This window comes from Halichoerus grypus, chromosome 9 (assembly GCF_964656455.1).
Source record: "Halichoerus grypus chromosome 9, mHalGry1.hap1.1, whole genome shotgun sequence".
In the NCBI taxonomy this organism is placed as follows: Eukaryota; Metazoa; Chordata; class Mammalia; order Carnivora; family Phocidae; genus Halichoerus; species Halichoerus grypus.
This window is the reverse complement of record NC_135720.1, coordinates 28,711,204-28,724,454: the sequence shown is the minus strand read 5'-3', so window position 1 is coordinate 28,724,454 and position 13,251 is coordinate 28,711,204. Positions and strand designations below refer to the sequence as shown.

The window sequence follows — 13,251 nt, the reverse complement described above, 5'->3', positions numbered from 1 at the left end:
GTGCTTTCTATCAAGATAGTTTGGTCTTGTCTAGAATTTCACATACATGGAATCATACAGTATAGAGCCTTTTGTGACCAGTTTCCTTCACTCAGCATAGAGCTTTGGAATTCATCCGTGTTGTTGCATCTGTAGTTTATTCCTTTTTATTGCTGAGCAGTACTCCATTGCATGGATACATACCTCATTTTATTTCTCCATACACTAATTAATGAACATTTATTTCTAGTTTTGTACCATTACGTTTTCATTTCTCTTGCATAAACACCCAAGAATTACTGAGCTATATGATAAGTAGATGTTTAACTTCTTAAATATCTGCCAAACTGCTTCCCAAAGTGGCTGTACCATTTTGTATTCCCAAATGTTTAAGAGTTCCACTTACATAACATCCTTGTCAGCATCTGGCGTTGTCAATTTTCATTTTTTAGCTGTTCCAATATGCGTGTAATGGCATTTCATTATTGTTTTAAATTGTATTTCCCTAATTAGTAATGACACTGAAAATCTTTACACGTACTTACATGCTATCTGCATCTCTCCTTTGGTTAAGTGTTAAAATCTTTTGCCCATTTTCACCGGGTTATTTTCAAATCATTGAGTTCTAAGAGCATTCTTAAAATGTTCTACATACACTTTCTCAGTGTGTTGAAAATATCTTCTCCGAGTCTATACCCTATCTTTTCATTTTCTTAGCAATATTTTGAATTTTCACAAAGCCCAATTTACCTCTTTTTTCTTTTATGATTCATGTTTTTGTATCCTGAGAAATCTATTCATAACCCAAGGTTACAAAGGTTTTATCCTGTTTTTTCTATAAGTCATATAATTTTAGCTCTTATGCTTAGATCTTTGATCCATTTCTATTTAATTTCTGAACATGATATGCTCATAGTTTATAATATTGCATATGGATATCTGTTCCAGCATCATTTGTTGAAAAGATTATCCTTTTTCTCACTCCTTGGCAAATTCTGGGACACCCTGGCAATTTTGTCACACCTTGGCAATTTTTGTCAAGAATCAATTAACCATATACATTTGGGTCTACTTCTAGATTCTGTACTACCCCCACTGACTTATATGTCTATCTTTACGACAATAACGGGCTCTCTTGGTTACTATAACTTTACATTGAGCTTTGAATCCAATAGTAAAATTCTTTCAACTTTGTTCTTTTTCAAAACTGTTTTAGCTATTCTAGGTCCATTGCTTAAATTTCCAAGTAAATTTTATAATTAGATTTTCAATTCTTTTTTTTTTTTTTAAAGATTTTATTTATTTATTTGACAGAGACAGACACAGTGAGAGCAGGAACACAAGCAGGGGGAGTGGGAGAGGGAGAAGCAGGCTTCCCGCAGAGCAAGGAGCCCAATGTGGGACTCGATCCCAGGACCCTGGGATCATGACCTGAGCTGAAGGCAGACACTTAACGACTGAGCCACCCAGGCGCCCTAGATTTTCAATTCTTAAAAAAAATTCTCATAAGATTGTTCTGAAGAGTAACAGGATAGTTACTAAAAAACACTAAGAAAATCTGATTCCACAGTATATGCATTCAATAAATGTTAGCAATTATTATCTTACGATTATTAGCTATACGTAAGAGTATGAACTCTGTGGCTATAGAGATATTTCTTATTTTTCTCAGTGAATTGGCTGACTTTTACCTTTTATCAAATTTATATAATTCAACAAATATTTACTGAGTCTTCTGTGTGCAGACAGAGAATATTCTCTTTACTTGGGATGTCTTTTATCCCTTACAAGATCAGAATATCTTTCCATACTGGAAGATTACACCAGCCATTTCTATTTTCCTATTTTTAGTGTTTATTAATTTATTAATTTATTTATTAATTTAGAAATCATACACAGTAAGTCATGTGTATGTACCTCTGAGGGTACATAATTATCACTTACATGAACACCAAATTATTTTTTCAAAAATCACTAATACCCTGTTTCCAAGTAAAATATTATGGCTCTTCCCCTTATTTTTATATGATCACATGGTTTTTATTCAACTTCTTTGTACTGATTTACTGATGTTGACTGATAGCCAATTTATAAGATATTCTTTTTTAAAAATTATTTATTTGAGAGAGTGTGCGTGTGGGGGGGGGGCGGGGAGAGGGAGAATCTTTTTTTTTTTTTTTTTTTGAGAGGGAGAATCTTAAGGGCTCCATGCCCGACATAGGGCTTGATGTGGGGCTCGATCTCATGACCCTGAGATCATGACCTGAGCCAAAACCAAAAGTTGGACACTCAACTGACCGAGCCACCCAGGCACCCCTATGCTATCCTTGAGTTCTCAGGGAGAAAACCTATTTGGTTGAGACAAAGTATTCTTTCAATATATGGTTAAATTCAATTTGTTCATGTTTTATTTAAGCTTTTCGTTCTTTCAATATATTCATAGTTGAGAAAATTCTGTTTCTTTTTAGATTTGTCTATATTTTTGCAAACTTTTAGTTTTAAACTTTAGGTCATTTTGTTTGATCTGTCAATGTTGCAAGCCAGACACCTGACATTTTAAAAATTTAGAGTCTGCTTTTTAAAATAGGAAGCTTAAACTATTTACATTTATTTTCATGATTAAGAGTTTATTCTTTTTTTTTTTTTTAAGATTTATTTGAGATAGAGCGTGCATGCACAGGGTGAGGGGCAGAGGGAGAGGGAAAGGGAGAATCTCAAGCACACTCCCTGCTGAGTGCAGAGACCAACCCAGGGCTCCATCTCACCACCGTGAGATCATGACCTGAGCTGAAAACAAGAGTCGGACACTTAACCAACTGAGCCACCCAGGCGTCCCTAAGAATTTATTCTTAAATTCCTTCTTTCATTACTTTTGTTCCTTTTAAAAAAATCTATTATTTGTTTTCTCTTGAGCTCTAATGACTTTGAAAGTATTATAATCAATTTTACATATTACTGGTTTCACTTATTTTAAACTCCAGGATGAAGTAACTTCTGACTACACTTCAGGTAAAAGTAATATTTATATGACTCTTTTTCTCTGCAAGCTAGGAAAGCTTTGCCCAATGTTTGAGAACAATGTTTCTGTTATCTCACATTATTATATGTACATTATCTAATATAAATCTTCAACAATTATTTTTGGCATAAATAATAAAGAAAGTTCTATATATTTAGCTGGTCTCAAAACACTCATGCAGACATATTTTCAGGTCATAAATTCTCTGTTCCTAAATTTTTAATTTTGATTCATGTTTCTGGAAATGGTACTACATATTCAAATAATACACCTTCAGTAGTTTTCTTGTTTTCAGGGAGGGAACGTTTGTAATAATTCTCTGTTAATTTGCATGTTCACTACTGACCTCACAAACAATTGACACTTAGGTGACCAGATTTCTTGTGATACAATTTTTCCCTCAATACTGTGTAGATATCTTTTTTTGTTTTCTGGATTTAGTGTTTTCTGAGAGAAGCCTGAAATGCACTAGATGTTTCTTTTTCTGTTGAGAAACTTGCAAAATTAATTTTTCCCCTGAAATTAAAAAGTTCTAAATACAGTTACAGGTCATAAATTTTACCTGGAATGCAAGATGAACTCATCTCTTCCTAGATCTTTCTATTAATCTCAGGAAGGTTTTTTCATCATGCTCTTTCTACTGTTTCTGCTCCATTAGTACTAGTAATGGGAACACTTACTTACAGGTCAAGTATTTCTGTATGTCCTCATTACTTATTTCATTTTCGTTTTAGCCATTTCTTCTCATGGAAGAATGCCTCAAATTTATCTTCCTTATCACTAATTAGATTTTTCCATGGTACCAATTCTACTATTTTTGGCCTAAGATATAGTTTTTAAAAAGCAACTAAAGGCAGAACATGGAGAGACTGGTTTTAAATCCCCCTCACTCTACTGCTGGCTATATGGCTCTGGCAAACCATTTAACATCTTTGTTAAGTGGTTTTTCTGTTCTGATGTTTATAAAACCTCTCATGCAAAATAAGAGCCCCAATACCTATGTTTCATGATTAACATGAGAATCAGAAATAGCATTTGCAAAATTCTTATCACAGTGCCTAACAGATTGTTGAAAAATAAGGTGAATCTGCCATCATTACGAATTCTCTTAGTACAGCCTTTTCCTTGCTTCCTTTTCTTACTTCAGCCTGCTTCCCTTCCAATCTCAGCTTGTTCTGTACATGTTTTTGTTCTGAAGAGGTCCCATCTCTTCATATGTTATTCAAAGAGGTCCTATTGGGTTGTGGTTAAGAGAATGGGTTCTGTAGTCAGACTGTTAAGAGTCTGAATTCTGGTTCTGCCACTAACTGCAAATTTAGGCAAGGTTATTCAACCTCCCTGTGATCCAGTTTCCTCAACTATAAATGGAGATAAAACCTCATCATTTCGTTGTTATTAAAAACTAGTTAATATACATAAAACGTTTAGAAGTGCTCGAAAGATAGGAAGCACTGTTATCTAGTAAATAAAAGCAGGTATTCCTCCTCTATTTCCTAAAGTAAATCATTTCAAAAATATTTTGTTTTCCTCTAAGTCCTCCAGGAATATTCCCCTTCTTTTGAGCTAAAAAATCTCTTCCTCAGTACTTTTTCCTAGGATACTTATCTATGAATAAAAAAGGTTTGAATGGCCTGCTGTGTACCAAAAGAGGCTGGGTAGATTATGTTTAGTCACCTCACATGTGCGTGTTCCCAACATCTAAACTGGACAATGGGTAAATGGACGTCTCCTCTGCCCATTTTTTCGTTATCCATTTAATTGAGCATTCCTGGCCTAAACTGCAGCTGGTTCATGCTTACAAAGCCAGTTCTATCAGTAAGAGAAAATATAAGGTTCTATTTTGACTGAGTCCATAAAAATATCCTCAATTGTTTCAAGGGTTCTTTCTGTTTTTGTCCAATGTATACCACTTTACCCAAGGGGAGGGCATATACCAATACACAATGTTCCATCCTCCATATGCCACTATTCCCTTCCATACTCATACTGGTACCACCAGAAGAAGCGCATTATATAAAAGGGCAGCATTCACTATGGGAGACCGAATCTGCCCCTTTCTGTCAGTAGGTCTAAATTGGTATGCAATAGTAAACAGGGGCACTACAAACCTCTCACAGGTGTGCAGCCGGATTCTGGCCAGTGTTAGTACTGATTTTTGCCTCACTTGAAAATATATACTATTACACTGATGACTGCCAGAGAGAATATTAGAATGAAGAGGTCACATGGCAAAATTTAGAAGAGGATAAAATTTGCTATAAGTAAATATAAGCTATATATATCTCATAAAACTCTTGCCAAAGAAATACTATGTACCAATTACCAGAACATGCATGAAGTTATTTGTGCCTGTGTGTGTGTGTGTGTGTGTGTGTGTGTACGTAACAGATTATGGTCAAAGGAGTAAAAGGTCCAAGTAATATAGCAAAACAGGTCTGAAGAGTGAATAGTACATTAACTGTGGATATTATTACAGACTCTTTATAATACTCTGGAATCAAGTTGTAGTCAATTGCTGATTTGTTCAGCACTGTTCTGAGTTCTGCATTTTTAATCTCTTCAACTGTGCTGTCAAAAATTGTCATTTGAAAGTATACCTCAAGTACAAAAAGATAATTACTGCCTTCAGATTCCACTGATTTCTCCTGGTTCTGCTGGGTAGAATCAGATCAATCAGTCTAAATAAAAACAAGCCACTGAATATCTGAAGTAACGTATTACTCCCTAAGTTCTTCACAATTCTGGGTTAAAAATCCTGATTTTCTTTAAAAATGTGTAATACATTGGCCAGTTGAGTTTGCCCATTCTCTTACCACTCTCATCAGTTTGTCTAGATTATTTCGGTAGCACAGCACTGAAGACTGACCTCAGTACCCCAAGAGTCATGTGGATTCTAACGTAAGCTTTATTTTACCATGTGCTATTGACTATGACATAGATTTACTATTTTCAATTTCCAAAGTTCCTCAGAGTTTTAATATGAAAGTCATAATTTCATGTAGATACAGAAGTCATCATTACCAAATGATCGATTACTCACTGCAATTTTATCTCCAGATTTGCCAATTTTTTTCTTCAGTTTTTTTCTTTCGTGAATGAGCTCATGGTGGGTCTTAAGCAATTCCTCAAAGCGAACTTTAGTTTTTACTTTGGCTTCACTCTCCACTGCAAAGATAAAAGACTCCTGTCATTTTCTAAACAATTCTATTATAGCAGGTATCTGCATTAGTATTATGTTAAAGAACACAGTCTTGTAAATACCTGCATGAGTTCTTCAGCTACTTTAGAACTGACCAGTCCTTCCTTCTTAAAAACTTTTCTTTTGGCTTTGGTGACACCACACTCACCTGAATCCCTCTTACATTTTGGGATACTCCCTTTAAAAGTTTCCCATACTAAGTTAACTTTCTACTTGTGACTAACGGTAGCATCTACCACTGTTACGTGGCCTTAACCAACTTACTTAACAACTCTAAACTTCATCTTCATTATCTGTAAAATCAGAATAATCCTATGTCAAAGACCATTTGCATGAAGAATGGCTAACACTTAGCTAAGCAATAATCAGCATTCAATAAATACGAAAAGCTGAAAGTTATTTTTTCCTTTAAAACATAAGTCAGATCATGTTATTCCCTTGCTTAAGACCTTGCCAGTTTCCCACTTCACTTAGGACAAAATAAAATGAGTCCTTCACATGCCCTACAGGGTTCTCACTTCCTGGCCTGCCTACCTCTACAGCTTGAATCCAAGAGAAACAGCCCCTTAGATCCCTATATTCTAGCCATTCTGTCCTTCTTCTCACTCCTCCATCAGAATAAGCACCTTTCCATGTGAAGCTGCTTCTACCTGCTGCAAACTTCTTGATAAGGAAAATGGAGAATCAGGCACCCGTGTGGCTCCCAAGGACGGGCTGAAGCCGGGATCTAGGCCTCTCCAAGCTTTAGATGGGAGATCTCAGGTTTCAACACCACGTGTAGGCAAAATGTTTGATGCTCAAGCAGCCTTACCTAAAGTTGCCAGAAACGCTTTGGGAACTGTCAAGATGGCCACAGAAAACTCAGTAAAGATTAATGGATCTCTCAAACAGAACTTCTCAGCTACTCGTGTTAAGCTGCCTATTCAAATGTTGCCCCTAAAGTGGACCATTTCCTGACAATCTCATCTAAATTTCCCCGTTCCTCACATAGCAGACTGTTCTTTTTCTTCACAGCACCTACCACAGCTTGAAACTATATAATTATTTGTGTATCTACACAAATAAATATATTATCTCTGTCTCTCCCACTATACTATGCTACCATCCCTACTACCATCATGAGATCTAGCATAGAGTACCTACTAATAAACATGTTTTAATGCTGAATAAATGCTGAATGAATGGATGAATGCCCCAGAGCAGGTGCTGGCAAATTACTGCCTGCAGGACAGTCATCTACTTTTATACTTAAAAGTTTATTGAAATACAGCCATGCCCACTCTGTTAAGAATTCTTATGGATGCTTTTATGCTTCAATGGCAGACATGAGCAGTTACAGCAGAGAATAAACCTAAAATATTTACCAGCTTTCCCTTTAGGAAAAAGTCTGCCAATACCTGCTTTAGAGTAAACTGTCCATTTCGATGATAAAGAATAAAAACTAACCATATGTTGTAATGATTATTTACCTGCTCCAGTGGAGTCCCAAACTGCCATCCATTAAATACATACTAGCCTTAATAGCTAACATTAAATAGAAAATTGATAAAGAAATAAAAACATAAAAGAAATAAAAAAATAAAATAAATAGAAAATAAATGGAAAATTGAATACCAAACTATTAAATATCTAAATGTAATATTTGCTTAATGTATTCATTAATAGGTCAAAGAACCCCTTAAAATAATTCAAACTTTAAAATAAATAAGCAAATAAAATGTATGCAATATATAAATTTCATAAAAGTCTTACCAGTGGGCATATCTCAGCTTTATGGAGAGCATCCAGCTGTAATGTAAAGCAATGACTCAATCAGGATCCTATTAAAACAAAGAGAATTTATTTGTAGTATGGAATTTGCAAATAAAAATTACAAAACATTTTTCATACAAGATTATGTGATGATTTGTCCACTACCTCATCAGGTTTATAGCAATTAAGCTAAGTTCTCTTATCCAGTCTTATGCATATGACTTAAATACATTGGGATCAGTTTAGAGTCTGAAAAAAAGTAAAGAAAACTGGATATTTGAATAAAATATTTATATATGTGAAACAAAAACTTTTTAAAAATCTTTAAAGGCGGTAAATATGTACTTGATGTGTTAAAGCAGTTTTAAAAGTGTTTTAAGTAAAAAATAAACATTTCAATGTACTTTTAAGAAAACAAACTCCACCCCAGAATTGACTTTCCCAAGAGCATACGCTATTATATTAGTAAAGTATGCTTGTGGGTAGCATATTTACAGATAATGAATTTGAACATTTTTGTACCTTCCACTAAAAATGTTGCAACAATAGAGAAGGTTAAGCACAAGCATTTGTACCATCTTTCTCAAATAAGTATCTGGATATATATTATTATATATCAAAACCAGGGATAAACTCAGTATATGTATTCCTGAATTTCCAATTTTACTTAAAGATGAGGGTGTATGTCCACAACAAACATATTAATTTCCACATTAGAACACAATATTCACACATTTTTAAGAATAAAACTGAAGACTGTAAAAAAAAAAAAAAAAATAAGAAAAACATAATTTGAGTTGGCTGAGCAATTATCTGTTAAAGCTCCAGATCCCTGGGGATGCACCTTCATGTTCCTCTAATACTATGGGTACTTCTGAGAAGAAATGCTAAAAAGGTTAAAAATGATTATACCCATATATCTAATTATGTGGATTAACTTATATAATAATTTTCTGGTACACCAACAAAATAGATATCACTAAATTCACACAGTAAAGACTCCTATGCTTTATGGATGGGAGCCCAAATGTAGTCTTCCTATAGGTACAGATCTAATAAATTTGGTCACGTACTTTCCAATCTACCCCAAATTAGAAAAGAGAGAAGATGTAAAGGCAAGTGCATCAGTAATTAAAACCTGACAGCACATAAGTAGAAAAAAAATATAAAGCAAATAATGACTTAATATTTATATATTCCATGGCCATTCAATATAGAGGAAAACAGCTGAACTACATGACTATGAGTCATTAAGAGAAGGCTTATGTATATTCAGCTTGACCTGTTTTCCATTAAACAAAAAATTTATGGTATTCTAGACATTTCAGAAAGATTAAGTAAAAACTACTGACAAGGCAGGACAAAGAGTCCAGGATGATTCTCATTTTCTGGAAGTAGAATACTTAGGCCCCCAGTAGTAGCATTTATTGGAATACAGGACAAGTATAGTGGAGAAGTTTAAAACCCAAGTCTTAGAATTAGTCTCAAATAGTTAATTGTTTGACCTTAGGCATTTGTTTCCTCATCTGTAAAATTAGTCTACCAGTGCATATTCAAAAGGCTGTTATAAGGGTTAAATGATTTAAAATAATGCCCCAGTAAACTTCTGTTACGATGGTAATAGACACTTGTGGGAACACTCAGTGAGCTTAGTGGGGCATATTGAGCTGGGTATCTGAGGGGCACTAACCAGCTATAAGCATTGGCTTCACTGTCAGATCCCTAGATTCAAATCCCAGTTCTACCTGCCAGTAAATTAATCTCTGGACCTCAATTTCCTAAGCTTTCAAAAGGGAATTATAATACTAAATCATTCATAAGGTTTTGGTAAAGATTAAATGAGAATATCCAAATAAAACACTTAGCACAATGCCTAGAACATGGCAAGCCCTTAGAAAATGACAGCTATTATCACTGTATATATAAATACATGTTTGTATGTATAATCAGGTTGTGTTTGGTAGGCAATAGAATATAGTAATCCAGCAAGGAGAACTAGGCTGAAGATTTGAGAACTAGGCTTTATATTTATGATGGTTTCAGGGAAAAAAGTGCCAAAGACAGAATTCCGGAAGCCCAAAAATAAAGTAAAAAGACATCAAAGAGATAGGTGAAAGCTGGGGGAGAGAAATAACCAAGGGAAAGAGGTTTATTTGTTTTTTTGTTGTTGTTGTTAGAGAGGGACAGAGAGAGTATGAGTGGGGGGAGGGGCAGAGGGAGAAGGGGAGGGAGAGAGAATCTCAGGCAGGCTCCATGCTGGATCCTACGACCCTGAGATCAGGAGCTGAGTGGAAATCAAGAGTCAGCCACTTAACCAAATGAGCTGCCCAGGTGCCCCTCAAGGAAAAAGAGTTTTAACAAAGAAGTTTTCTATCACTGTGTGGTACCAAGCGTGCTGCAAATTGTGAAGAGTGTCCACTGGATCTGCAGTGCAGACAGGAAGTCACATGTTTGCAAAGCTGTTTGTGAAGGGGCAGAAATCTGGTGGCCACAGGTGGACAAATGAATGGAAGGTGAGACCTGTAGAAGAAACATGGGATTAATTCTTCCTACAAATCTGCTTCCAAGTGTCTTCCCCCACCCTCAAAGGCAGTGACATGATGCAGCAGCTTTGAGGGATAAAAAGACTATGGAAAGATTTTACTTTTTTTCTTAAGATTGTTTCCATGCTTCTATCACCCTATCCTTTTAAAAAATAAATCATCCTCTTCATTGCAAGCAGAAGAAATTTCCTAAAATACAAATGCGATGGTATCATTTCTTTGTTTAAATCTCTTCACTAGATTTTAATAACCCACTGGAAAAAATAGGAAGTCCTTACCATTGGGGTTCAAGGCTACTTATGAAATGACTCCTTCTCCAGCCACCTTTCCACACACATTCTGAATTCTAACCATGTGAAACTACTTACAGGCCTTCAATTGTGCCAAATGCCTTCTTGCCTTTGTACCATTACACACACTCCTCTCTCTCCTGAGAAATGCCCTTCTTCTGTCACTCCAACAAACTCCTAACTATCCTTTAATGCTAAATGCAGATGGTATCTTCTCTGGGAGCACTCTAACCTTAAGGGGTGGTTAAATACTTCTCTGTGCTCCCACAGTGCCTTGAGCTTCATACCTCCCTCTCTACCTCAGTCCTTTATTTTCACCCTGGTAAAACGTCCTATGATCCAGGAAATTAAAATGGTACCTACTTTATTGTAGGGAGAAAAGGAAATACTGAAAAGCAAAGTGATCAGCACAGTGGCTGGCACTCTATAGGTGCTCAGTAAAATTACTTTAGGTCTATTATTACAGTACTAAAAATAAGCGTGCAATAAATAAAATGCATAAAGTAAATTTCCTATTCACATTATTTACTATTACTCAGTAGTTCAATGCACAGTTGAACAAACACTAATACTACTTAATACAGCAAACACATTACAGAAATAATCATTTCCAAACATTAATGTGTCCCATAGCAAATACATTATAGAATTAATGACTAATATTTGATTAGTAACATCATTGGCAAAAATAAGGTCAAACCTAAAATGACATCCTTGAGTCTCATATATACCATTATTTTTTTTTATTTTTAAAGATTTTATTTATTTATTTGACAGAGAGAGAGAGAGAGCGAGAGAGGGAACACAAGCAGGGGGAGTGGGAGAGGGAGAAGCAGGCTTCCCGCTGCGCAGGGAGCCCGATGTGGGGCTCGATCCCAGGACTCTGGGATCACGACCTGAGCCGAAGGCAGACGCTTAACGACTGAGCCACCCAGGCGCCCTCATATATACCATTATTTTAAAGATTCTCCCTCACAAACCCTTTTATAGGAGCTGCTAAGAAATAATAGTAAAATTAACTGCACTACGTTTCATTTTTCTTTTTCTTTAAACATCTGATTTTCAGCCAATAAATGTCTAAAGATCAAGGGGGGAAGAAGCAGAGGCTTGGATAATTCACCCTTTAACTGAATTTTATAGCATAGGAAAAAAAACTAACAAAAACCCTGTAACATAATTCAACTGCTAAATCAAGATACTCTCCATATATAAACAAGATTCTAAATACGGTTTTAAAAAATTTTTGGTATTTGGATTTTTCAAATATTTTTAGAAATTTCCCAGAGTTCTCAGAACGAGCAATCTTTTCCCTGAAACTCCAAGCAGTAAGAGCAATAGTTAATGCAACAGGTGAAAAAATTGTTAGCATCGTTTTCTCAAAAAAGTAAAAGCCATACACTCCAGTGAGTATATGTTTTCACAGTAATGCTGAAATACAGCACAGCCATTGGCAGCGATTCTAAATAGTGTACTTTTTTTCTATTTGTATACATATCGAAATGACCCTTATAAACGTAACACATTGATCACCTTTTCTCGGATGTAATTAAGAAGGCATTTCACAGGTTCGAGATTCAGCACCAAGTTGACACCCTAAAAGGAAATAAACGTACTTAGTGCGTATCTGAGTTAAATGCTTTTAAGCCAGAATCCGGAGTGGGAAAGGCAAAGATTGCATTCCCTCCACGGTGGATCTGGACACCGCGCTGAGCACTCATGAGACAGGAGCCCAGGGAAGGGAGCGGGAAAGTACTTAGAGATATTCATTAAAAACTACATCCCACCGCTCGGCGGCACCCGGCGGGTCAGCCTGCGGCGGCGCAGTACGCGCCCCCGCCCCACCCCGCGGCGCACCGCCCCCGCGCCCTCGGACCCGAGCAGTACCCCAAGCCACCGCCCCCTCTGAGAGGGCCGGGGCAGGCCAAGCTCCCGGCCCGGGCTCCCGCCACCAGCAGGCCTGCAGCGTACTCACGGAGAACGGAGCCCAGAGCGGCCGACAATCAGTCCCGCCCGATCCGACGCCGGGACTGTGCGAAGCGGCTCCTCGCGCCGAGCGGGGCGGGAGCCAGGCACCCGCGTAGCCACCCTAGCCGCCAGCCTCTCCGGCTCTGAGAGCGGACCGGCTGCCGCAGTGCGGGCAGCGCGCCGCCCGCTGACGTCAGCGCCTGCCTACGCCACCGTTCCCACGACAACCGATGCGACCCGAGCTCTCGGTCTGGACCGCTGCCCAGCCTCGACGCCCCTCCGCGGCCCCGCCCCCGCGCCACCTACGCCGGGGCCTCGAGCTGCTGCAGTGCGGCGCCTGCGGAGGTGGTGCGCGCGCCCCGCCCGCGGGCCTTCAGGCCAGGGCCGGGCACGCGCTCTGGCGGCCGCGCGCGGGGCTCCTCGTGCCCGTGTAGAAAGCGCGAGGCCGCGGCCCTCCGAAGAAAGAATCTCTCGCCCTCAAGCGCCAAGGAGCCCTGCGAATGC

At 37.7% G+C, this 13,251-nt stretch overlaps 1 protein-coding gene across 19 annotated transcripts in view; it reads right to left on the bottom strand.

Moving 5' to 3' along the window:
- Window positions 1-13,034, bottom strand: part of AHI1 (Abelson helper integration site 1) — a 255,463-nt gene extending 242,429 nt beyond the window's left edge. For 6 of the 19 annotated variants that reach the window (XR_013441089.1, XR_013441091.1, XR_013441092.1 and 3 more), the window contains exons 1-4: window positions 12,755-13,024; window positions 12,279-12,375; window positions 7,950-8,018; window positions 6,039-6,163 (exon numbers count right to left, since the gene is read on the bottom strand). Coding sequence is in view for 10 of the 19 variants with exons in the window: in XM_078054702.1 (XP_077910828.1) it covers window positions 6,039-6,163; window positions 7,950-7,959 (135 nt within the window). In the remaining 9 variants the exon portion in view is untranslated. Of the gene's footprint in view, window positions 1-6,038; window positions 6,164-7,949; window positions 8,019-8,114; window positions 8,199-10,336; window positions 10,470-12,278; window positions 12,376-12,754 lie in introns of all 19 variants that reach the window. The other 13 variants (XR_013441094.1, XR_013441093.1, XR_013441095.1 and 10 more) reach the window with 8 other exon arrangements.
- Between the last annotated feature and the right edge of the window lie 217 nt (window positions 13,035-13,251).